Genomic DNA, 26,517 nt, shown 5'->3' with positions numbered 1-26,517 from the left:
CTGTATAGGATTGCAACCATACTTGGAAGTCATTCCTATTGAACTCAGTTGGTGAGTCAAGTGTGCAATGTGGCCATTATTCTCAAAAGAGTGCCTCACAGTCCATAACTAGTCTCCCAGATCCTCCATCCTTTTTCTAGGTGCGGAAAAAGCAATTATACTAAATATTATCCAGGGGACAGAGAAATCTCCTAGTACCTTCTTGAGATGTGGTAGGACTTAGCAGTACTAGTAATAGAGGTTACCCCCCAGCCCCGCTTTATTTTGTTTGCAGAAGTTGGAAATATGGTGCTGGCAGTGTAGCTACCATTTTGTACCCTCTACAATTAGTATTTTCCCGTCGTATTGTGTATAAGGAGGAAATATCTGCTGCCGCCACTCCAACAGCAAAGAATACTCTGTACGGTGTGTTTTATTTAAAATAAAATGTTTATTTTTCTCTGTTAAAACCTGTCACAGAAATTTTGGCATACTTTTTGCTCATACCTTCCTTCCTTCAAGATTCCAATTTATTGGAAATTCATTAGCATATTGACTCCCACTCACCCACCTGCCACATACACTTTAATCCTCTTTTCCTAAGCAAAGCATGCTCTGGTCCTTGCAGGGATATTAGCCTCATAACATTGGCCTTCTGGACACTTTTATCTCTTCACAGCCCCAGAGACAGCCTATTAGCGATTTCCAAATGCCACTCCAGAGGGTTATCCCTGGGAGTCAGTTGCCACAAAGTCAGCCTTCGGATTGAAAACTAGTGCATCAAAGCAACTCAACAGAAAGAGCTTGGGCATGCCGCCACCCCCTCCGCGAAGATTGGTTCTTTTAAAGAACATTTTGCATTGAGATTGCAGGTGGCCATGCAGGAACATTTTTAGAAGAAATTCATTTTATTATTTTTACCTTAAAAATATGCCTCATTTTTCTGTGACAAAAATGATGTTTCTTCCCAAGTAATACTTAATATTAGGACTGATGAAAAAATTTCGTTTTGTTCCTTTAGTCACACTGGTGTCATATTTTAAGTGGTTTTACAGTGCTACATGTGCTCATAATCTTTTTTTAAAAGTCTCTCAAAATATTAGGGTGAGCAAACAATTGTTTTGTTTGGCTGGGATATCTCAGGAACAAGAAAACAGTTAAAGCATGTGCTTGTATTTCATGTGTATATTATTCCCACGTTATAACTTGAGTACTGTAATTAAAAGAAAGCAGACGTCCAAGACCGTTAGTTGCAGGGTGTAACATTACCTTAACTGCAACACTTCTGTTGCAGTATACTTTTTTTGGTTTTTAAAGAGAAAAACCAGAAAGTGCTGTCGGGCTTTAAAAATATAACGCATTTATTGCTGCATTGTGACGATAGCCCACAAAACCTTAGAAATCCGCTAGCCTTTAAGGGCCCACAAAGCTTTTCCCCTCAAAGACAGGTGCCCGTTCGCACCCTAGCCTTGAGTGTCTACAAAAACAGCGCGAGACCCAAAACCCCTTTTCCTAAAAAGATGGTGGGGGTGGCGGCCGTAAAGGATGCAAAGGGCGCCGGGAGGGGCGGCAACAGGTGAGAGGCGAGGGGGGGGGGAATCTCCAAGCCAGGGGAGGGGGAGGAGCAGTAGCGAGAGCAGCAGCTGCTAAGTCTCCCAGGAGGGCCCCTTGTTTGAAAGGTCTCCTAGCAACCGCGCGACCAATGGGGTGCTGCGTGAGGGGGGGGAAATAGAGGAGGGCGGGGTACCCGAAGAACGCCGCCGGGCGCACGCGTGGGAGGCGCTGGGTCGCTTGGTGGCAGCGCGAGGGCGGCGGCGGCGGCGGCGGCCAGAGGAGAAGCCGCGGAGGTTAGGCGCGGAAGCTGGCCGGCCGGCCGGGGCGGGGCTACCTCGCCCCGCCCCTTCTCCACAGCAGGTGGGGGAGTGCCAGATGGATTCCCAATGAGGGCGGGGCAGCTGCTTACCCATACCAGGCAGAGCGGGGGTGGAGGATCCCCTTGTGCCCTCCCCCTCCCCCGGCTTTCCTGGAAGAGGTCTGGGTTTGATCCTTGGCTAATCGCAGGTGGAGAGAAGAGAAAGTACGTGCCTAGCGAAGGTGGGGGGGGCGAGGAAGGAGGAGGGGGGGAAGGCTGGATGCACACGTGGAGGTCCTGGGAATCGGGGAAGGAAGGGGCAGGTTGCTTAAGAGCGAGGACGGGCCAGCTGGTGACGTCACAGAGACACCCCACGTGCGGGTCTCACGCGCCCTCTCGGGAGCTCGAGCTGGGGTGCGCGCGCGTGCCCCCCCAGCCGCCCGTGTTGCAGCGCCAGCCTCCCCCCCACACACACCCCGAGTTCTTCGTGCGTGTATTCAAATGGGTGTTTGCAGATGCCTTGGTAAAGAGGGGAGACTGCGGGGTCACCTGGCACCTGCTGGCGGGCGGGGGGGAAGGATTGTAGGCAAGGAGGGGCCCCGTGGAAAATAGGTAGGGAAGGGCTCTGGGGCGTTCTCGGAGCAGAAGGAGCTGCAGTCAATAGTAAGAGGCTGCTGGTGGCTGGTGCGATAAGGCGTTTTGAACTCTGGGGCGATAAACTTCGGGTGGCTCGCCCTCTTTGTAGTGTCGGTGTGAGACCTTGTGTTTTAACACCGCTGTCTGCGATGACATAACAGAATTTTCAGCCCCCCGTGCCCCATTTTTATGGATTGTTAGCTGTCTATAGAAATTATACAGAGTAGGCTATTCCCTTGGCAGACTTGGGTTATTTCTTTGGTGTCAAAAAGTCCTGTGGCATTCAAAACAAAAATACACTGTTATTTGGCATTAGCGCTTGCAAAGCTGCAGGCCATGAGAATATGTTAGCCATTAAGGTGGCATAAGCCTTTTCGTTGTTATTTTGCTTCAGGAGACTTAACAGGCTGAATTTATGAGGGTTAATGTGTGTGGATTTGGTTAACCATTGGTCAGGACTGGTCAGACGGTGTGCCAGTCTCTTTGCATGCCATTGGGTGGGGTACATCTGTTTTCCGTGATGCTTGCTGCGCATTGTGGTTCTTGCACATTCCAACTTGTGCCTTTCTTGACAGATTCTTTGTCGTTTTAAGAAATGGAAAACAAAACCTAGCACAGGATTGTCTAGCTTTCAGATTGGTACTGAGGACTGTCCTGTGACAACATGGTGTTGTCAGAGTTTGTGATGACAGGATTAATAAAATCCTTTTTTCATTCCATCAGGCTGCAGCATCATTCAAGGATCCTGGCTATGGCAGAAATTATTTAGCAGGTTTTCTAGCTTTTGAAAGGTGAATGGAGATGATAGCATAGTGCTTCCCCAAGTACAGTGTTTTTTTTTAAGTTATCATGTTTCTTTTTTAAAAAAATATTGCCTGGATCTTTGTTAATGTTGCAAACTAAGGGTATGACTACACATCATGATACTGCTGTTCGTTTATCGGGTTTAGCATGCTTGATATAAAATTAAAAATCTCCAGCTGCATGACATACAGCTAAGTGCACATTTTTTCAGATGGGAAAGCAGGGTTTTTTTAAACACCCATATGGGGGGGTTGTTTATTTTAAATTGATTCTAGTTTAGTTGTTGTTCTTTGGCCTGTGCCAAGGTAAATATTGCCTGCTGGTATTTGCATGGTTTGCCAAATTTGGGGTGTCAAGTACAATGGATTTTGGACTGTAGGATATCCTGCAGTCCACACTCTTCCTCCCCCCCCCTTCTCTTTTTCTCTTCTAGTGCTGCATTGATCGAGTGGTATGCCCCTTCAAAACTTAAACTAAAATAATAACAGCAGTAATTTAAAAAAACATGATTTAGACCAGACATGACAGTTCTTAAAGGAAAGAGGGGAAAAGCTGTTAGAGTAGTTGTAGGCTGTGATGTGGGCTGCTGATGGTGGCTTTGCTGAATAAAAACTGCTGAGTCCAGCATCAGCTGTCTCAAGGCAGAGAAAGGCACAAGGTACATTTGAGGTGAAGAATTGTTCCCAATACTGTACAGAGGGAAAAAAACAGGAAAATCAAGATCCAGAGCATTGAAGTGCCAATATACCACATAGGTTACAACCACACTAAGGTTGTTCAGTAAAAACACACACATATGGACACAAAAATCATATGACAGTAAATCTGTTTCTTAAAAACCTAAACCATTGACTAATTTAATTCAACAGTGTAGGTGCACCATAAGTTCAAATGCAACAAAAGAACCCATAAGATTTGAAATTTTGAATTGTGTTACCGCCTTACTCGTTCATCCTTTTGGCATTCACACCTGCCCTAGACTCCCAGTTAGTGTCATGAGAAACAGTGTTTACGGGGAAAACCTGAGTACCCAGAAGATCTGTGATTTTTATTAAACCATGTTGTCCCTCCATCAGTACCAATTGCAACTGTTCCATGAATAGTTTCCATGATTACAAACGAAACAAATGTAAAATCTGGTAGAATTCTTAGAGGTTAGGCACTGAGTTGCATAATTAACTTCTGTGGCCCCTTGAATCATCCTTTGGGAAATAGGTTTTGTTTTATCCGGATAAGAGAGCTGTCTGTGGAGAGGATTACTTGCCAAATGAAAGGCTTAAGCTTTTATAAACATTCTTCACAATCTAATCTTAGAACATGATTCCCCATGTGTTCTTCCTAGTTATGATATAGTACCATCTTGTGATGGGCTGACTTAGCATAGCTGTTTGCACAGATGGTACTCATGGATGTAGATGCACTGGTAAGGAAAATATTTGAAATATTTGCCACGTTGGCAAAGTGATTTGAAATCTCCAGTTTTCAAAGGGGTATTTGTGGGGGAGAGAACTGGATGACACAGCATGTGATGTCCTGAAAGGCCAGGTGCTGTAATGAGACTGAATTGTCATGCCATGGAAACCTATTTATTTAAAATATTTTTCCCCCACCTTTCTCTTTGAAGAAGACCCATGCTGGTTTATATCATTGAAATACAATATTTATAAACTGAAAATAATGAGTATACAAAGGTGATTTATATCATTAAAAGATAGTTTTTTTTAAAGACAGTGAGTATAAAGAGGCAGATTACATCAATAAAAGACAATGTTAAAGCTGAAAAAATAAGTATACAAGTATTTAAAAAGGAGGAAAAAAAGATGCCACTCTGAGAAATGGAAAACACAAGTAATATTAAAATCCCAGTCAAAGCAGTAATGCATAACAATCCATTAAAAATCACAGGTAGCCAGTTACTGAGGGAAGGCTTGCCTGAAAAGAAAGGTCTTTACTTGCTTGTGGAAAGATAGCAAAAATGGGGCCAGCCTGGCCTCCTGTCAGAGGGAGTTCCCTAATTCTGTCATTTTACATTTTACTGAATTCTTTGGGTCATCATTTGTTTAAACATTTTATAAGTAAAATTTAAAATCTACTTTGTTTAAAACTAGCCCAAAGTTTACCCACTGTTCCCTTTCTGTTGCCTGAAAATATGTCTCAGGCAGTGAAGGGGAGACTCAAGTCATTTCTCAAGAAAGACAAGGCAGCTGTACAGTACTGTTGCTTTAGGTGGTAAGTTATTCTGGACAGTATAAAACAGAAGAGACAAAGTACCAAGTAATGCCAGGACCATTTAAAGCTAGGATAAATGTTGTGTTATCCAAAATTATACTTTAGTGTAATACCTACCTGGCTTATACAATGGCGACTTGGGTTCAAATTACATTATGCAACATTATGGTTGCACACATTACTAGTTGAGTATCAGTCTCTTCATTTAGTCCACCCTGTAAATGAAAGATAATTGTAATAGTGGGTGAACCATCTGTGGTGCATTGAGCTCTTTTGGAGGAAAGGGTGGCAGAATGTAATAAATACTGACACATTGCTGCCAAGAAAGCAATTTTCTCACTTATGAAACAGCTTGCTGCTATGTTTGAGCGAATGGGGAGCTGATAGTTCTATGCCTCATCCAAAACTCTTCCCACTCTGCACCATTCCTTTTGAACTGTTAACTTGACCCAACTTTAGTAGTTATTTCCAGGATGGATTTGATTTAAATCATGATTTAAAATTTAAAAATTAGTTTTTTCGTGCAATGTAAATTTTAAAAATCAATTGAAATCAGTTTGATTTTTAACAAATAATTGATTTTTGCCCACCCTGGTTATTTCTGAAACTTTTGACTTAATTTTGTCAATTCTACTTGCTGTATGGATTTATGGAATTGAAATTGGGTTGACAGCATTAAAATGGCATCAAAGTACTAGAAGAAAAACTACCGTATGTCATGAGAAATTTGTGATGAGTAGGCAGGTTTTAATGGATAGGTTTTATTTCCCAATTTTTAAAACCACATTAATTTTTGTAAGTGAACAAAACCCACCTATATTTATTAGAAAATATTTGCTAATAGATTAGATCATTTCAAAGTTCACCACTTGATAGGATTTCATGCCTATGTGCGTCTTCCCTCCTTGCATGCAAGGTACAAACTCTTGTCGCTTGAATTACATTTATTTATCCATCTTTTTCTCAGTGTAATAAGCACGGGGACATGATATGAACTTAAATGTCATGTTACAGATGTTATTTTTTTAAAGTTTTATAGGGTTAGAGATTAGGACATGGGATTAAACGAGTTGTAAATCAACACAAACATTTTACAATATTCATTCTTATCTATTACATTTCAAAGAGACATAAGTTTCTGGTGTAACTAATTTTCTGGGAGTTATATACCATCTATAAAACATTTTTTTTTCTTTAAAAGCTACTGACTTAGTGAGTTTTGTATTGTTTTTCCATATTTGTTTGCTCTATGTTACATATGTTATTTCGACATATCATTCCCTTACCCTGCTCATAAAAACATTCTTGCTGTGTAAAAGTAATAAAGCAATTTATCTAATGACCGTGTTGTTTTTTTTTCTAAGAACTGACCTCTTACTTTGCAGTTTATGTAAGTATTCCACAGCAAAATACTCATGTTTCATGTATTTATAATCATTTGTCAAGTCTTTACAAATGTAAAAATCCAGAATGTGGCTTTAAATGAGCAGGATGTCTTGATTTAAATACTCTCATTAATCCAAAACGTTCTTGCTATTTTAGGAGATGCTTACGTAGGAGATTTAACCCAGCACTGGTCATAATGCATCTTTGCTGAAGCCAGTGATCAGGCATTCTGGATGTGTTAGTTGCTATGGGAGATTGGAACACTGTTGCGGTGCCAGCACTGTCACCAGGTAAATCACTCAAGTCCTAAGTTGAATTCGGGTGTATCTAATGCAGGGGAATTAATTAGAATGATAAAACATTTCAGCTGTTGCTAGGCTAGGAGATGGGACATCTGTGCATAAAATAGCTAGCCTGATCTTTATCATGGAAACAGAACCCTGTGATAGCTTGTGCTAGATACTGCTCTAAAATCTGGGTTTTGCAGAATTGTGTAAAATCCTGCCTGAGTAGCTAAGCATTGTCACAGCAAACAATAGTAGATTTGTCGGCAAGAACTAGGCATTTAAAATGTTGTTAATAGAGCTGTAAGCTATGATTGGGGAAGAAAAGTTGAGGCATAGCATGCTATTACTGGAGGAGGTGATTAATCTTAATGTGGATTATGTATGAAGAGACAGGCACAAGCATTCGTTATGTAATCAGGGGCAAAGTTTCTGAGCAAAATTTATTATCCCAGTTGTCTTAAAATTGTTCTGATAAGTAGCCTGCCCAGTCTATTTATTTGATTTTTTTCCTGATAAGTAGCATGTGTTTATATGATTTTAACTTGTTGTCTGGTTGGTTAATGACATCTGTGTAAATTGGACCAGCAAATTGCTACCACTAAAGTTGCTACTTATATCCCTCCTCATGCACCTGTGATTTGGGGTGGTGCAAACGAGGAGGGGGCCCAAGTAGCAATTCATTAACTGGTTCCAATTTACCGCTGCAAGTCTATGCTATTATACATACACCTGCTTAACTGATCAATAGGATTCTCGCTGTTGTTGTCACTACATAGTCAGCAACTTTCTTGAATTTGTATATTATTTATCTTCAACATGAAGAAATAATGCATGTTTGTATATGTATTAAAATAAGGGGCTGCTGATCTTAACTGATTCTGTTTCTTTCCAGATAATACTAATACGTGGTATACCTCAACCAAAAGTATGTCCCCCTCAAGCTTAGGTGTGCTGCGCTCACCACTGCCTTTGTCCAAAAGTACACACAGTTTTTTCAGTGCCTTCTGCACAGAAGAGAATGTCGAACGGAGCCTTTCCTATCTTAACAGGGTAAATCAACTTCTTGTGTGTGAATACAGAATTTTAAAAATATATTTTAGTGCAGCGGTGCTCATCTGAGAAATACACCTTTCCCAGCCTTGCTGCCTCAACGTGAGAAACTGCGGTGGGGTTTCGATGTAGAAGTGAATATAGCTGAAGATTGATTTTGAAATAATGGTTGAAAATATTTTCTCTGTTGTGCTAGGAGCTAACGGCGCTTGGCTTTCCTTCACTTTATGCTGACTCCAAAGGTAAAGAGTTATGTGTAGTGTCGGTCTTAAACTGTATGAATGAACTGCTCCTACTTCACCGCAAGACTCTGCGAGCGCAGGAAGAAGCAGAAACTCAGCACCTGAAATTAGGCAGTGATATGGATCACCTGCAGAATTGCTATGCTAAATTAAAGGTAAAGTAGCCTTTGTTATGCCGCTCCTGAGTAGCAAAATAAACCAGAATTCTGAAGTAATGAGTTATAAGTAACATTGTTACATGTAACAAATTATTTTGTTTTCCATGGGAATGGGAATGCAACAATGTTACTTTTCAGAAGTAACAATATTGGGAACAGCACTACTATGTTTGATGTTATGTGTGCAAGAGAGATAACTAAATGTCTTCTAGTTATCTTCAAAGGGTTTTTTATGCTCATTTTGCAGAGGAGATTATACATTTCTCTTATCAGTTGTATGGTATGGTTTTCTCCAAAAATAAGTGACAAAGTAGCAAGCAATTCCAGTTACTCAGTATTTTTCACGCAACTCTAATGGTAACAAATCAAGTGAAGAGGGGGTTTGTGTCAGGATACATAACATAATTTTTAAATTTCAGAGATTAGCCTTAATCTGTGGAAATGTTTCATTGATGTGATGGTTTATCAGATTATTAAGGATAGATATTGGGTATTGGGGGAATCATTAATTTTATATTATCTCCTGCCCTGCAAAACATGCATTTTATATATTCCTTGGCTTTCTGCAGTAACTGACCAGGGTATTACTGACCTTTTTAATTATTGCCTAATTAAAGTGAGGCTGAAAGGCAGATTTAAAATTTGGAGTCATTCAAGTTTTTCTTTTTTCAGCTTTGGTGATCCTCATTTTTAGACAAGTCTTTGACTTCTGTGGTGTTTATCAGGGAAATGCATGAGCTTAAATACAAAATTATAAATTGCTTAATGCAACCTTTCAGAATATGGTGCCATCAAAACATTTTGGGGAAAAATTCCTATCAATTCTAACTTACATGGAACCTGAAACCTAAAACATTTGGAACATACCCTATTGAAGAATACCAGCTGAATCTACATTGATATTTCGAGGTATCATAAGCGAGGAGGTACCACCAATATAAATGTTTTATACATTTCCACGAAAGTAGCCACATGATGCTGAAAGTTTCCATTTTATTCACATTTCATGTTTTTTTCCTTTTTTCTAACCATGACTATACAATTTTCCTTTTCTAGCCATAGAAAACTAATATATGTTTAAGTCTTTAAAAAAAACAGAAAAATTACTATGTACATCAGTGGTTCCCAGCCTTGGGTTCCCAGATGCTCTTGGACTACAACTCCCAGAAACCCTAGTCAGCACAGCTAGTTGTGAAAGCTTCTGGGAGTTTTTGTCCAAGAACATCCGGCGACACAAGGTTGGGAACTACTGGTGCATATGATTACAATTTCACTGAACTGATACAGTGTTATGGATTCTGCATGCTTTGCAGAAGGCAACTGCCTCCTGCTATTTAGGGATTCTTCTTGTTTATTTCCTTAGTCCAAGCCCCCTGATAGGAAGCAAGTTCAATGATCTATTAACAAAGGAGAATGTGTAATTTCAATTTATTCATTATGCAGTTCACTATGAAGAAAAGCTGCTGTGTTCATGATCTCAAGAGCCTTAACATTCAGGTTTATAGAAGTCAATCAGTACAAAAGTATGTACCGTATGTATTCTATGACTGAAAGCTGCGGACTCAAAAATTCAATATTTTAGTGATAATTTGTGGTTATACTTTCCTCTTTTCTAACAGGAACAGTTAGAAACATCTAGGAGAGAAATCATTGGATTGCAAGAAAGGGACAGACAGCTACAGTGCAAGAACAGGAATTTGCACCAGTTACTCAAAAATGAAAAAGATGAGGTTAGTCATTCTGTATCTCTGTAGCAAGGATACCGATAATTTTGGTAGCTTTGGGGGATTGGGTAAGTAAATATTGTTAGCAGTTTCATGTAAATTGCTCTCCATGAGGGGTTGGTGAAACCTGTGCTTGTAGCTATCCTGTAGGACATTATAGCTAGTGAATTTGTACTGCACGAGTTCATGCAGAGTTCATGATTACTATTGCTGCATTCACCTTCTTCTGCTTATAACCAGTAATTCACATATGCCACTTGTAAAAGTGAAACAAAAACTAAGTTGAACCCAATCTAGGGGTAATTATCAGGGCTCACTGTCCACATAAACTTTAATCATAAACTAAAATGCCGGTAATGCAAAGTGTTTTCTTGTGAATAGCCTTCTGCTAGTGCTAGTAACGAGATTGCTTGGTGCATAAATTGAACAGGTTTGATATAAGCAGCTCTTCATTAGCATTCCTATTTAATAAAAGTTTTGAGTGAACTATGGGTGTATTGTAGGTACAGAAACTGCAGAACATCGTTGCAAGCCGTGCAACCCAGTACAATCATGATATGAAAAGGAAAGAAAGAGAATTCAACAAACTGAAAGAGCGCTTTCATCAACTCCTTATGAATAAAAAGGATAAAAAAATAGGTAGAACTTACAAATTTGTTTTTTGGTTGTCAGTAGCAATGTGGGCATTTGCTTCTGTTTCCTGTTTTTGTTTTAATTTGTTATTTGTTTGCTCACCATTCTTATGCTATATATTTTTGTCCAAACATGTTGTATATGCAGAAAAAGAATCCTAGTGAGGGATGATAATAGGGAAGATAAGATGAATCATTTCCTTCACTTTCTTCACAAAAAAGTGGAGGGGGAAAGCAGGAATCAAAATGCTTTGATCCCTCCCCCTCCTTACTTCCGTGTATAAGTCGACCCTCAATTTTTAATCTAAATATTTTAGACAAAAGTATCATCTTATACACAGAAAAATACGGTACTTTTTTGGTTGTGGAAATGATCTTTTCCTCATGTCTCCTCCACCCAAAAAGCCCCCTCAAGAGGGCCCCTCCCTCTGAAGCCCAAAATAAACACCTCCTCCATGGGCCCTGCCATTTGCCCCACCCTCTCCCCACTTCTCCTCCCTCACTTTTTTGTCCTGCTTGCCTTTTTCCATGAGTCTGGTGGAGCTCAAAGGCATCTCCCTGCCCAGGTTCCCTCTCCCATCCCTGTGCCATCATTGCCACTCCCAGAAGAGCAGGAGACTCAGGCAGAGCAAAAGGCACCGCAGCCATGACAGCAAAAACGTTTCAATCTTGCCGACATCTTGGGCATCAGTGTTTCCGTTGTGCATTGCCTGCTTGCCTCATTCAGGCCTGTTTGAGCTGTGCTGCTGTTTTGGTCTGAAGGGCAGAAATCAATCCTCCAAAGGTAGATGGAGAGAGCAGGGAGAAAGGAGCAAGAGCAGCTCTTTCTGACAGGTTAGGAGTCATGTACATGCATGAAAGGAAAATCCGCCCAAGGGGGTAGAGGTATAATTAAAACTCTAGGTTGCCTGTCGTTCTGGTTCAGATTAAATTGCTCTATCTGTGGGCCAAGAAGATTAAAAGAAAACAACATTTTGTATGGCACATATAATATAATAAATATAGAAATAATTTCCACTAAAAATAATAGCAGTGACTTCCACCCCACTCCAGAAAGCACTTTGCAACCCCAGCTGGGGAACTTGTGATGTAAAGTGATCAGTCACTTCCTTGCTGGATGGTGACTGGCTTGGAAGCTTGCAAGAGGTAGTTCAGTCAAATTAACTGTTAACTTGTTTTCAAGAAATTATGCCAAAAAATGTACTTGCAGGTGAAGCCAGATAGGATCCTGCAGTATACACTAAGAAGGCCACTTTCATTTGGGGCTCCAATAGGAGCCCTGTAATATTGTTCAGTGCTTTCTGGGGTCCAGAGGGGAGAAAATGGAGTCCCTCCCCAATTTCCTCTTTCTGAAATCTTCTCCTGCTATGTTTTTTGGTGCTAAAAAGGTTGAGCTTTGGGGTTGGCTGCCAGACATGAACCCAAATGCTTTAGTACTACGTAGCACAGGCGGGTAGAAAAGCAGAAGTGGGGTTCCTTTGTTTATTCTTTATATGATATGGAGATGAAATATTTCTGTATGTGTGACTGTATGGTATTTCCCTTTCCAGGATACCATTTGTTGTTAGGAACTCAAACAGGCCAATTCCTCCTCCTCCTTTCCATATTCATGGAAAGTTTCCATATTCATGAAAAATTCAGTGGTGTGGATACAAGGCCATAACTGAAGGAAAGCAAGCTAATGCAGGCATACAGTGTGTGCCTGCCCAAATCTAAAAGTTGACTTATCCTATTCTTCAATGTTCTGGCCCCTTTTTTGAGAAACATCTATGCCTCCCGACTTGTTTTCCACAACCGCCGAACTCCGTTTTAACAAGAACAACAAAATGAATTACAGAAAGCATGAATTGTTTTTCTTGAGAAATCCTGAATTCTAACAGTGATACATACCACAGAAATGTGTTTTTAAGCTGATAAATAGGGATTTTTTTTCTTTATAAAAAACTTGGCCTTCCCCTTAGAAATTTTTCAGTCCACCTAGAAGCATATGCCTCAGTTTGAGAACCATTATACTAAAAGATGCTGTACATAAACTTTTCTTTTTAGTTATGTATGATTTCTTAAATTGTAATGTTTCTCTTTTGTTATAGCCATGGATGTTCTAAACTATGTAGGTAGAGTTGATGGCAAAAGAGGTGCGTGGAGGACCGGGAAAACAGAAGCTAAGTAAGTTGGTCATTTAATACCACTTTTACTTGCTCATCATATCATATTTCATGTTTACCTATTTTGTCGTCTTCCTTCAGGAATGAAGAAGAAATGTACAAAGCTCTTTTAAATGATTATGAACAGCGTCAGAAACAGCTTCTGGTAGAAAATGCTGAGCTCAAAAAGCTACTTCAGCAAATGAAGAAGGAAATAATTTCTCTCCTGCCACCACAGAAGCAGAAACCTAAAGAGAAGACTGAAGATAGCAATGGCACCGTAAGTGTGCACATGTATAGTATATGCTGCAAAAAGCTTTAAAAACAAGATTATCTTGTAATATATCCTGTTACTACTGCTTGTGAAACATCACTTGTATTAGGTATTTCACCTCCAATGTATCTTGAGTTTGGTTTGAAAGAAATGAGATTGCATCTTCTCTAGGTGACTTTGACTAGCTCTGTTTTAGATCCTGACAAGAAGCAGATCCTTGCATTTTTTGAAAAATAAAATAGGAAATGCCTGACAGGGATTTGTACTTTCAATTTTTGGTTCTCTGTATAGTATGCAGGAGCATTTCCTGATTCCTTCCATAGTTGGTTGACAGTTGGTCAAGATGGCGGCGCAAGCACTTGCAGCGGCTAGGCATTCCAGAGATCGGCCCTTATTACGGACTTTACATGCTCAGGCACAAGTAATTTACAGTCGACAAGAATTATTATCTATTGGCAGAGAAGGTTACAACTTTGAATCGACGGTCTCAATTTACAACATCCCAGCTGAGCTTTTAAGACAGCCTGCATATCCGGGGGTTACTCCCCCTGCTCTCCCTGTCAGGAAGAAAAGGGCACGGAGAAAACGCAAGCAGAAAAGAGGTTGCAGGGCCGGTCTACGAGTGAGGTTAGGCAAAAATCCTCACAAGCCTGCATTGCCAAGTCTTTTTGTCTCAAATGTTAGATCTCTACCCAACAAGATTGAGGAGCTAGAACTTACTATCTCCCTACAGAAAAATATTCGAGACTGTTGCGTTATGATCTTTACAGAGACATGGCTTGACTCTTCCATCCCAGGGGAGGTAATTGAACTACAAGGACGCAGAGTACATCGAGCAGACAGATCTGTTGAATCTGGGAAGAGCAGAGGTGGAGGGGTTTGTGTTTACACAAACGATAATTGGAGCACAGATGTTAAAATACTGGACATTCACTGTTCTCCTGATTTGGAGTATTTGGCAGTGAAATGCCGCCCCTTTTACCTGCCTCGTGAGTTTAATGTTATTATAATAACAGCAGTATATATACCTCCTGATGCTAACACAACCACAGCTTTGAGTTGTTTGTTAACTGCTATCAGCAAACAGCAGCAGGTCTACCCAGATGGAGTGCTGGTGGTAGCAGGTGATTTCAATCAAGCCAATTTAAAGACCGTCCTCCCTAACTTTTATCAGTATGTGGACTGTCCCACTAGAGGGGAAAATACCTTGGATCAGGTATATAGTAACATCATACATGGATATAAGACGAAGCCATTGCCTAGCTTGGGACAGTCAGATCATATATCTCTTTTTTTGATTCCATCATACAGACCTCTTGTTAAAAGAATCAGACCATCAATTAGAGAAATACAAGTGTGGCCAGTGGATGCATCTGAGCAACTTCAAGATTGCTTTAGGAGCACTGATTGGGCACTGTTTGAGGAGGACAATGTTGATACTTATGCCTCAACAGTACTGTTTTATATCAAAAGCTGCATCAATGTTGTTACTACTACCAGACAAGTACGAGTGTTTTCTAATAACAAGCCTTGGCTAAATAGAGAAGTGCGCCTTTTATTAAAAGCCAGAAATGCTGCTTTTCATTCTGGTGATGAACTACAGTACAGAGAGGCTAGAGCTAAACTGAAAAGGGGCATTAGGGATGCCAAAGCTATGTACAGCCAGAGAATTGAACAACACCTTGAAAGTTCTGACACTCGCCGAGTGTGGCACGGCCTAAGACAAATCACTGGTCAGAGTAACAAAAACAGTCTGTGTAGCAGCAGTGATTTTTTGGCTGAGCAGTTAAATCAATTTTTCAGCCGTTTTGAGGTGGAAACAGGAACAACCATTATTCCAGCACCTACTGTCTATAATACATCACTAGAATCTACCATCAACAGACAACCACTAGTACTGCAGATTTCAGATGTGAGACGCGCTTTCCAGAATATTAATGTTCGAAAGGCAGCTGGACCAGATGGAATCATGGGACGAGTTATTAGGGGCTGTGCTGCAGAATTAGCTGGAGTTTTTACGGATATTTTCAATCTATCCTTGTTGCAGTGTTCAGTCCCCACTTGCCTGAAGACATCTATTATAGTGCCAGTCCCCAAGCAGTCAGCTGTGGTATCTCTCAATGATTACAGACCAGTAGCTTTAACATCTGTTGTTATGAAATGTTTTGAGAGATTGGTGCTGGATTACATTAAGGCTAGTCTTCCACCTTCTTTGGACCCATGGCAATTTGCATACAGGAAAAATAGATCTACTGATGATGCTGTGTCCATTGTACTCCATACTGTATTGAGCCACTTAGAACATCAGGGAACTTATGCGAGGCTGTTGTTTGTGGATTATAGCTCTGCTTTTAATACCATTCTACCAAATAGGTTGTTTTTTAAAATGATCAACCTGGGATTACCTCAGGAGATCTGCATGTGGATAAAGGATTTTCTGACAGATAGGCCACAGTCAGTAAGGATGGGATCTCACCATTCTTCTACCCTGGTACTAAGTACAGGAGCTCCCCAGGGCTGCGTGCTAAGTCCCTTCCTCTATTCCCTGTACACACATGATTGCACCCCACTGTATAACACCAATGCAATTATTAAATTTGCGGATGATACGACAGTGGTGGGGCTCATAAATAAGAACAATGAGTCTGCTTATAGAAAGGAAGTACAAAGGTTGATACTTTGGTGTAAAGAAAATCATCTCACACTTAACATCAAAAAAACTAAAGAACTCATAATTGATTTTAGGAGGAAGAGATATGTACATTTACCACTGTACATAAACGGTGAGGAAGTGGAGAGAGTTGGTAGTTTTAAATTTCTGGGTACTTACATCTCAGAGGACCTCTCATGGACTATAAATGCCAACATGCTAATGAAGAAGGCACAAAAGAGGCTGTATTTCCTGAGAATGCTCGGCAAGTTAAATTTATCTCAGCATTTGCTTCTGTCATACTATCGTAGCACCATTGAGAGTGTCCTAACCTATGGCATTCTGGCATGGTTTGGGAGTAGCTCTGTAGCGGACAAAAAAGCTCTACAGAGAACCATTAAAATTGCCCAGAATATCATCGGGCTCCAGCTACCAACCCTGGATGACATCTTCACATCCCGCTGTCTAAGGAAATCACATAGCATCCTGAGAGACTCTTCCCATCCTGCTTATAACTTTTTTGAACTGTTACCATCTGGCAGAAGATACAGAACAATTAAGACTCGGACCACACGTTTTCTCAATAGTTTTTATCCCAGAGCTATAATTGCAATTAATAATGAGCTTAAAGACCACCAGTAGTGAATAATTAGTTGGACTGTGTAACTTGGCCTGCGGTGTAGATGTTTGTATTTTTAGTGGGGGACTTTTAGTGGGTGGGGAGTGTTTGGGAATTTTATGTGTGTGCATGTGTCTGGTCTCTGGGTGTCTGTGAATTTCGTTGTATGTGTATATACTTACAATGACAATAAAATATTATTATTAGTTATTAAGGCATTGCTTGGCAGTCTACAGCTTTATTTCCTTTTTCTTAGATTTAATCACACAGTATTGGAGCGGAACAGGGTGTTACTTTTTGAGTAGATTGAGTTACAGCTTTACTTTGCCATGCAATGTTACCTGCTCTATATGGAGTCTTCAACTAAATGGGAGTAGCAGGTTAAAATACAATAGAAATTAAGAAACTGGTCTGTGGAAGGGATGAATTCACAGATATTTCAATGGTTAATTCTTCCTTGGCAGATTTATATTAAACAAGCATGATGTTTCTGCACACTTAAATTTCCTAAGCTGCCCTTTTCACCTGCATTTGAAATATTCAGTAAATTTTATATCAAATTAGGAATCTTTTTTTTAAAAAGTTCTGTAGACATCAATGTACCATGTTGAAGTGGACTTTAAAGTGTAGAACTGCTTAAACTGAAAGAAAATGTTCTCCAAAACCTAAGATTAAAAAAATGTTCTAGAAAGAGTATGCACATTGCCCATATAGATATAAATGGAAGGGTAGATGAACAGGTAGATGTTTATGGCACTTGTGGTCTTCTTGAACCCACATAGCACATTATGGGAGGTGTGGGTTTTTTCTGCAAGTATTAAATCTATGTCCATTTTATTTAAAAACTCATATTTTTTGAATTCAAGTAAATTCTTGAAACAGGGAACATAATTAAATACTCATGCTGGTAAAATTAAGCACACATATTGGTTCAAATGCAAATGTAAGGCTGAATCCAAATGGGAGTTGAAAGAAAAATAGGTCTGTTGAATCAATGGGACTCATATACGCTTTGGCTTATTAAAACTTCATTGACTCAAATTCTATAAGTTTCTCTAGTTGGGACTAACAGATTTATTTCTAAATCAGCAGCCTTCTTTTAACACCATGCAGGATAATATAAAACCATACTAAACAATGTTTAGCCTTAACCATTTTGAAGCTTACCATGTTATTTTACAACTACTTCAGTTGGTCGGGTTTTTGTCCTGCAGGTTCTGTCGGATGTGGAAGAGGATGCTGGAGAAGCGAATAAAGAGAATGTTTGGGAACTTTCTTGTGAAACAGTGCGCGAACAGCTTGCTAACAGCATTCGGAAACAGTGGAGGATGCTGAAAAATCATGTTGAAAACCTAGATAACCAAGGTATAGCTGAGTGCTGATTTATGTTACTGATATGTGCTTCCTTAATATAATCTAGGCTCTGTTGATGGCGAGGGATAACACAGTTTTGTGATGTTGCTGTGGTCACTGCAAATATTTGGGCAGTGACTTGGAACCATAATTAGTCATGCTTTGATGAGACCCTTTGGAAACCAGCAGGTTTTAATCAGTCAAAGCTAACTTGCCTCTCACTGATTCTGTGGGTCTAATCCTAGTATGAATACGTCTGGCTCTTAACTTACTGGAATTTTTTTAAAAAAAAAACAACACCTCACTACACTGGAACAAGTAGACATAAGTTGCATTCCATATATTAATTATCTGTAAGACAGTAAAGTATAACAATCATACTAAACCTCCAGGTGCTTAGCTATGCCTGGGCTGGAAGGATGATAGGAAGGGGCAGAGAAGAAAGCGATATTCATGACAGAAGAGGGTGGGAGGCTGTGATCTGAGTGAGAATTTTAGCAAGTTGGAAGGTGCAGGGTGAACTCTTGAACTTCCAGAATAATTAAATGTCTCTTTGTGAATGGCAATGACAGTTTCAGCAGTGGAAACTGCCAATAGTATAGTATCCCCAACTTTTAATGAACCCAGGACAGCCTGCCTGACTAGTCATGACCTTAGCTGCTATTTTGCTTCACAAAGTCCTCGGAAATTGTCTTTGTATGTGACACAGTCTTGCACGACCAGTGTACAATTTGTTTTTAAGTCCTTCATACTTTAAATGGACCGCCACATTCTTTTGGAAACTTGACAGTGACTTCGTTGGATTATAGATACAGCTGTTTTCACAAGACTTTGGTTGTTTGTCTGATAGGGAGTAAGCGAGCCTGTGTAGCTCTAGGGCAGCCATTTTCAAGAGGGGCCATATGAGCCCTTGGGGAGCCCTGGCACATTTGAAGGGAGACACTGACTGGAAACAGTTCTTCACATACCACCTTATGAGGTTTGTTATGTGACTTATACAATCCTGATTCAGCCTGTATTTCTTTCATATTGTGCTTATGGCTGTGGCCAAAAGAAAAAAAAAGATTGAGAATGGCTGGTCTATGGAATGTAAGCAATTAAATGTGGTTTTATTGTCCATTTATAATAATTATGCCACAAGTATTGTACCTTGTACATAAAGTTTGGTAGCCACAGTATATTCTATACAAATCGATCCCCCCATGTAATATAAATAAATCTTACAGAAGGCTCTCCTTAATAGTGTTTTATTTTAAAAAAAATATTACTTGATAACAAATCATTAGTCAGCCGACTGTAATTCATATCAGACAGTGGATAACTGAAAGGAAAAGAGATTGTATATAGTATTAAGAATAAGTATTTCACAAAAAAGTAGTAGTAAATAAGTCATTTTTGAAATTTCTAGTATCACATGTACATTGTGGGTCACTCCATGAGAAAGATACAATCTCAAGAGAAGACCATGAACTGGAAGTTGAAAGACTGCAGTTGGAAATTCAGCAGTGCAAAGAAATGATAAAAACTCAGCAGCAGCTCTTACAGGTAAGCATTATTTAAACAGGTATCCTTGCAGTCTCTTCAGCACAAAGATAACAGTATGGGATAGGTATCTAAGAACTGACTACTGTATATGCATTGGACTTTGGTTTCCTACTCACAGATCCTTGTGCTTTAAACATCTACCTACATATGGCTTGCACTTGGCACAAATGAAAGAGAATGCTGCTTCCTGCTTATATATCGCCCCATAGCGCTTCAAGCACTCTCTGGGTGGTTTACAAGTTAATTATGCAGGCTGCAGGCTACACATTCCCCCCCCCCCCCAAGCAAGCTGGGTACTCATTTTACCAACCTCAGAAATATAGAAGGCTGAGTCAACCTTGAGCCGCTACCTGGGATTGAACCCCAGGTTGTGAGCACAGTTTTGGCTGCAGTACAGCGGTTTATCCACTGCGCCATGAGGCTCTTGTCTCAGGAATCATGTCTCAGGAACTTGCAAAGAGTTGGGCATGGTTATTAGTCCCCTGGTCTGCTTTTGAATGTCTTTTAGAGCAGGGGTGAGTGAAGTGCAGCCCTCCAGATATTTTTTGGACCACACTTCCCAGCAGTCCTCACCCTTGGCCAGGATGGCTAGGGCTGCCAGAAGTTGTAGTCCAGCCACATTTGAAGTGTGGCCGTTCACACACCCTTGCTTTAGAACCATGGTTCCCAACCTTGGGTCCCCAAATGTTCTTGGACTGCAACTCCTGGGAATGCTGGCCAGTGATCTAGTGGTGAGAGTTTTAATCCAAGAACATCTGGAGAGCTAATGTTTGAGAAACACTGCTTTAGAGTGTAGTTTTGGATTGGTTAAATCACAGTGTGAGGAAATCATAAGGTACGAACTCTGGCTGCTGTGCCTCTCTGGGAACTGACTAATTTAGCTTTCTCCATCTTACTGTTGTACAGATGATTTGGACTTCACCTTGCATCATCCCCACTCAGTATGGCCATTGCCCAAAATGCTGGGAGTTGCAGACCATTCCACTTGAAAGGCAACAGCTTAGGGGAGGTTGGACTGATAACTTTTTCATGCATGCTGCAGGTAGCATAGTGCTCCCAAGTACAGATGTGCTGAATTAAAACGGGATTATTTCCCATATTTGGTTGTTCAGTTTTCACCTTCTTCTCTCCCAACAACACATGTTATTTTGATTTCTGGCCTGTTTTGTGCCTAGCTCCAGTTACATGTTTTTTGGGGGGTAGCTTCCAAATAATCATTTCTGATTTTTCTGTACTTCACGTCTTACCTGCAGCAGCAGCTAACTTCTCCATGTGATGATGATACCAATATGTTACTACAGGACTGTTACTTGCTGGAAGAAAAAGAAAGACTGAAAGAGGAGTGGAAATTGTTCAAAGAACAGAAGAAAAACTTTGAGAGAGAGCGTAAAAGTTTCACAGAAGCTGCTATTAGACTAGGACTTGAGGTACTCTTAATAATGCTGTGCAATAGTTTTTATATCTTTGGGGCTGTTACACCACCAGAAACTAGGAGTGTTTACAAAGAACACTTTATTTTTACTGTTGGATTGGAAAGAAGGCATATAAGCACACACTGGGTGCGTGCCAGGGATCTGTAGCTGATTGCAGGTTCCTCTGCATGTGTCCATTTTATGTTTACACATGTGCATCCTCCGTTAATTTGAGGTATGCCTCTGCTGTGCAAGGTGTGCAATATCTTTTCTGTTTCAACAAGATGATCCAGGTACAGTTTTTGACTAACTTCACTACTAACTCATGCAAAGCTATATACGCAGCTGCCTTTGTATACTTAGGTCTTTATACTCCAGACAGTTTACTCTATGGATTCATTTTGGTACTCTTGCTTTTTCTGTTTCTATGTAGAGGAAGGCATTTGAGGAAGACCGTGGAGCTTGGCTGAAGCAGCAGTTCTTAAGTATGACTTCTGATCATATGAAACCTCAGTGTGCCTTCTTGGGAAGTAAGACTTTGATATTAGTGTTTCACACTAGTTCTTCTTTAATGACATAAATACATTTAAATTTATACGTATTTCTAAGTAGAGAGTGATGCCCAGACACAGAGAGAATCCACCACAATTGGTTTTATTTATTTTATTTATTTATTTATTTATTGGACTTATATACCGCCCCATAGCGCTACAAGCACTCTCCGGGCGGTTTACAATTTTTTAATTATACAGGCTACACATTGCCCCCCCCCAGCGAATTGGGTACTCATTTTACCGACCTCGGAAGGATGGAAGGCTGAGTCAACCTTGAGCCGGCTACCTGGGATTTGAACCCCAGGTCTTGAGCACAGTTTTAGCTGCAGTACAGCGTTTTAACCACTGCGCCACAAGGCTCAGTTTCCAAATGAACAGTTTGGTGTCACAGTAGCACATGTGGAGCTGCTCTGTAATTCAAGGAGGGGAGCATTTGGCCCTCCAGGTTTTGGACTTCAACTGTGAAAAGCTCCATCTAGTGCAGTCATTGGAAATGGATAATGGGATTTGTGGTCCAAAGCATCAGAACATCCAGAAATGTCCATGTCTATTTTAAACTCAAACACAGAACCATTATACTGATCATATTTATTTCATTCCCATCCTCTCTCCTGTATATGCTGGCATTTAAGCCTGGTTGGTTGTTGGGGATGTGTATACCTGTGAGCACAGGGATGAAAGGCAGCACCTTCTGTCAGAGTGCCATTCTCTCTCCCTTGGAAAAGAAAAGAAGCCCAAATCATCAAGCCCACAGCAAAGGATGGGGAAGGTAAAGAGAGACCCCTAGAGGAAACAGACAGAAATAAGAAAGTCAGGAAAAATAGGGCAGAAGGGGGAAAGAAGGAGTGAGGGTATTAATAAGGGAGAAAGTGGAGACGGGGAGAGACTCATAGGCATCCTTCAGTCTCGAGAGACTATGGTAACATGCTCTGAATCGAGGAGTGTCCTCTCCAGAGCATGAAGCCTGGGTAAAGTAATATGGAGGATAGGCTGTTACCCAAGCACCAGATCCCCCCTCTCCACGTTGCTGAAATGGTCCAATGGAAAGGCAAGAGCCAATACAGCTGGTTCCAGCAACGTCGCAGGAGTTGGCAGAACAACACGAACTAGAAGTGGAAACCACTGAGACGAGGGGAAAAAAAGGTTTGCTTGCTGAAGGATGGGAATTGGTGCGGAAGCAGAACCCATGGACTCACAAGTAGGAGAAATGTATGTTCACTGAGGGAGAAGCCAAACTCCAGAGAAGCCATCAACCACCCCACAAGCCCTCTTATTAGGAGGAGTGAGAAAGAAGGGAAAGAAGGAGGTGAGAGTAAGAGGTTGGCATAAGAGAAAAGGGCCTTGAGGAAAGGGGGTTCCACATGAAGCAAACCTCCTCTGAGTAGGCATTCCCTCTTTCAAAGGGGTTGGGAAGATTGGCACCCTGAAGGAACGGGAATGCTGCAGGAGTGGAGGAAAGCTAGCCTCCTGACCATATTGTGGAGGCAGTAGGGACTCCATGCCAGAGAAATCAACCATAAAGGAGGAGGAGGAGGAGAGGGAAACCAGGCATGGAAGGGACTGAAACTGTTAAATTAGAAGGACTTCATTCAAGCTGGTTTAACTCCTTTCTCTCTCCCTTGGAGGGAAGGGAGACACTGAAAAAGAGCAATCTTAGTGACCTTTTGTTAGGTAAGCCAACAGTAAAGGTTGATTTGTTTAAACAAGAAGAGGAATCTTGAGCTTTTGTCAAAGGAGTTCTTGGGGGGGGGCAGCGAGTGTAGAACCCTCACAATACCTTACTGAAGATTTGCAGAAAGTTTGGATGCTCAGTTGCCTGTGTCAAGTTAAATTAACTCCAAGCAATTCTTGCTTGTGGTTTCTCTTCCCATCATTTGAAAGAGCTGAGGATAGGAGAGTCAGACATGGTGTAGCATTTACTGGATCTAGTTCTAGTTCTCCAATTTCTCTGTTTCTCTCATTACAATTAGCTCAATGCTGTGGAAATTTAACACAGTGCTAAGTGGCAAGTACTTTTCCTAACTTTCTTTCTGCTTTTTTTTGATAAAATTATATCCTAAGAAGAGGTGTGTTTTTTCCTTACAGGCTCAGATTTGGATAATCCATTAGCAAATTTCAGGTCTCGCCAAAAGAAACCAGACCCCTCGCCCAGCATCGCTACATTCTCAGATGTTTGCGAAGCAACTCAGCAAATTCTTGAAAACAGGTGTCTATGTTTTCCCTTCATTTCTTTGCTCCAATTCTGAACCAGAAATATATATAGATCTAGAAAACCTTACATCAGATAATCTCCGCAGGTCCAGGGGCCAAACTTTTGCCCCAGTAACCAGGGCGTATTCTATTGATGTGACTGCATTAATTGTCCTGCTAAATTTAGGCAGTACAGTAACAGCAGAAACTCTTGTATAACCCTTTAAGAACCAGCTGCATCTGGAATGCATAACTTGGTGTTAAGTACAGTTGTGCTTTCTGGGCATTTCCAGAACTACAGTTGTATTTGCAAACGAGCATGCTGGCTGTGCACCTTATTCTTAAAGAGAAGTGTGATTCTCCTTCACATTTGCCTCCCCATCAAATTTTGATGGCATGACTGTGATTTCTTCAACTACGGAGCTAAATGTGAGGTTAAATGTGGCCTGTGGACGCTTTTTCCTGAACTAAATACTTGCTTCAAGAGATGGCTAAATATATTAACTAATCAAATTGTTCTCTTACATAAGGAGGTGTCCCCTATTCCAGTCCACAGGCCACCCACAGTTGAGCAGTTTGTGTTTCCAAGGATACACGGAACTCCCATCTGACTGAGGCCAGGTGTATGGGGATATGTATACACCTGCCTTTCCCCAGAATCTTGAGCAAACTCTTCTTGTAGAGTGGCCATTGTCATAATTTAAGACCGGGCAGACCTGCCCCAGGGAAGATGGAGCTTTCAAATGGAGTCCATTGATAGCCCCTTGTTTCTTAAGCACCAAGGAAAAAAACTGTAACCCATAGAGCACAACCACATGTGGTTGGTGGGATGTTAGCACCTGTGCAGAGCTCTTTTTCTCTGTAATAGGCATGTTCATTCTCACTCCTGTTGTTCTCTCCCTTCCAGTTCAAGTGCTCTTCTGAATAAAACAGCTGAAGATCGAAGGCCAAGCCAAATTAAGAAGGAGCCACTAAGAAAGATGCAGACTAATGACAGCAGCCCTGTTGCACAGAGTGATGCAGAGAGTTTACATTGGCTGCCACCGGCACACTTGCACACAGGCAGTGTAGATAATTTGCATTAGAGTCTTAACTTCTCTTACCCTCTTTCTGTTTAGCAGATTTATCCATAAACTTTCTGAATTCATTTGGCAAAACAGGGTGTCTCGAGTGTAATTGGATTGATGCTGATGATAGCAGTTGTACTGTACGCGTGGCTTTTTTAGAATCTCCCTCTCCAAGAAGAAACTTTCCTTTCTGCCCCTGTATAGTTAAAGCTATATTTAAAATATATATATATATATGTCAGTTCTTACAATGAATGACCTAGTTCTTTAGCTGAAGGATGGTGTGAATCTTCTGACAAAATGCTTCAGCATTTGAATTTTATATTTCAAGCAAAAGCAGCACTTTTAGCACTAGTTTAAAATGAAATGTTCATTTGGGTCTCAAGTGCAACTGACACTGGGAATTTTTTTTTCCTTAACTTGAATGTACAGTACATTGTAGATGATTAACATGGCAGGTTCTATATTTATTGTGTGATTTCTGATTACCTCTTTTCGTATCTCTTCAATAAAAAAAAGCAAGGCCTTTGCTTTGAAATAGATGAGATGCAAAGGATTATGTGACAATGCTATGAAACAAGATTTATGGATCCAAAAAAAAAATAATAATAGTATTTTACATGCCAATTGTAGCTGAGTTTTTTAATTGTAATACTGTGTTTACAGACGGGTTGATTTTTCTCAAAAACCCTATGATTTCAATAAAATAAATAAAAATTATATTAAAGTCTGTGAGTAAAATAAAAGTGATCAATATATTTACAAAATATGAATGAATGTGTCTGGGGTTTTCTTCATCAACTAGAAATGCTTTCTATTTGGTTAGAGGTAAATAATGGCGGTAATCCTGTAGTTTACTTTAAGCCAAATTGTAAATCTTTGGTCCTTTCTTGCCTTGTAAAAGTGCCCCCGCTGTGATTCTTGGGGCATATGTCTACACATACCAAGTCAGCCAAACATCACAGCAGAAAGATGGTTTGTTTACTGGAGAGGAATAGACCAAAAGTCATGTATTGGCTTATGCTAAGCAAAAGGATTTTGCCCAGTGTCTTTCTAACGGGAGAGACCTTGGCTTCCTAAGATACTCCATTTGGTCTTTGGAACTGTAAATCCAAACAATGTTTTCTTGCTCCTGATGAAAGGTTAGTTAATGTATTCTTTTTAAAATTCCAACCTGTGCTTATTAGAATGAGGGTTATTTTTAGAGGCGCAATTCTTCACTATATGGGCTACATTGTATGATGCATGCTAATGCCCTTAGCCCAAGAATTAAATATTTCTCTGACTTAAAAAATAAATGTTATATTCTATATTTCAAATTTAATAACTTGCTCTGGGACAAGTCAATCGATACAGTTTCTTCTACAAGAGAAGAAGCATGCCGTTGTTGTTACATGTCTTATGATGAAGCAAAAGAAAGATTAATGAGTGCAGGCTTTAGTAAGTATTGCAGATTACATCTAAGTTCAGGCAGAGTAATCATGCATTGGCTTACTTGGGTACTATCACAAGGTGAGCTTCAAGAAATGTGTGATATGAAGGTCTGCCATTCAAAGGGGAAACCTCCTGGAAAAGCGCATGTGGGCAACTTTAGTGGGCTGAAGGGCCAACATCACCCCTAAGGGGATGATCATAGGCAGGATCCCCTCCAAACAAAGCAAAAAAAAAAATACAAACCAGATATAGCTGGATGTTTACTTCTGCTTGGGGGAAGAAGATGACAAATGGCA

General features: G+C 40.4%; 1 protein-coding gene across 3 annotated transcripts; it reads left to right on the top strand.

Moving 5' to 3' along the window:
* The first annotated feature begins 1,757 nt into the window (after positions 1 to 1,757).
* On the top strand, positions 1,758 to 25,560 carry SSX2IP (SSX family member 2 interacting protein). Of its 3 annotated transcripts, none has more exons than XM_072997887.2 (14): positions 1,758 to 1,893; positions 7,043 to 7,176; positions 8,066 to 8,223; positions 8,420 to 8,620; positions 10,243 to 10,353; positions 10,851 to 10,986; positions 13,070 to 13,145; positions 13,226 to 13,403; positions 17,881 to 18,031; positions 19,428 to 19,564; positions 20,818 to 20,991; positions 21,410 to 21,506; positions 23,616 to 23,736; positions 24,628 to 25,560. In XM_072997887.2, exons 2-14 carry the CDS (start codon positions 7,134 to 7,136, stop codon positions 24,803 to 24,805), a joined length of 1,761 nt encoding a protein of 586 aa, XP_072853988.2. In that variant the 5' UTR covers positions 1,758 to 1,893; positions 7,043 to 7,133; the 3' UTR covers positions 24,806 to 25,560. The 3 variants fall into 3 exon arrangements, with proteins under 3 accessions (XP_072853988.2, XP_072853989.2, XP_072853987.2); XM_072997888.2 differs by lacking the exon at positions 1,758 to 1,893 and adding an exon at positions 1,898 to 2,056 and having other exon boundaries at positions 20,866 to 20,991; XM_072997886.2 differs by lacking the exon at positions 1,758 to 1,893 and adding an exon at positions 1,898 to 2,056.
* Positions 25,561 to 26,517: the final 957 nt, after the last annotated feature.

Source organism: Pogona vitticeps, chromosome 4, assembly GCF_051106095.1.
Source record: "Pogona vitticeps strain Pit_001003342236 chromosome 4, PviZW2.1, whole genome shotgun sequence".
In the NCBI taxonomy this organism is placed as follows: Eukaryota; Metazoa; Chordata; class Lepidosauria; order Squamata; family Agamidae; genus Pogona; species Pogona vitticeps.
Note: the sequence above shows the minus strand (reverse complement) of the source record. Positions and strands in the feature narration are given on the sequence as shown.

Coding starts and splice junctions, on each gene's coding strand:
- SSX2IP (XM_072997887.2), top strand. CDS start 7,134: ATGGGAGATTGGAACACTGTTGCGGTGCCAGCACTGTCACCAG. Junction 10,354..10,850: donor TCAAAAATGAAAAAGATGAG/GTTAGTCATTCT, acceptor GGTGTATTGTAG/GTACAGAAACTGCAGAACAT. Junction 18,032..19,427: donor TGAAAACCTAGATAACCAAG/GTATAGCTGAGT, acceptor TGAAATTTCTAG/TATCACATGTACATTGTGGG.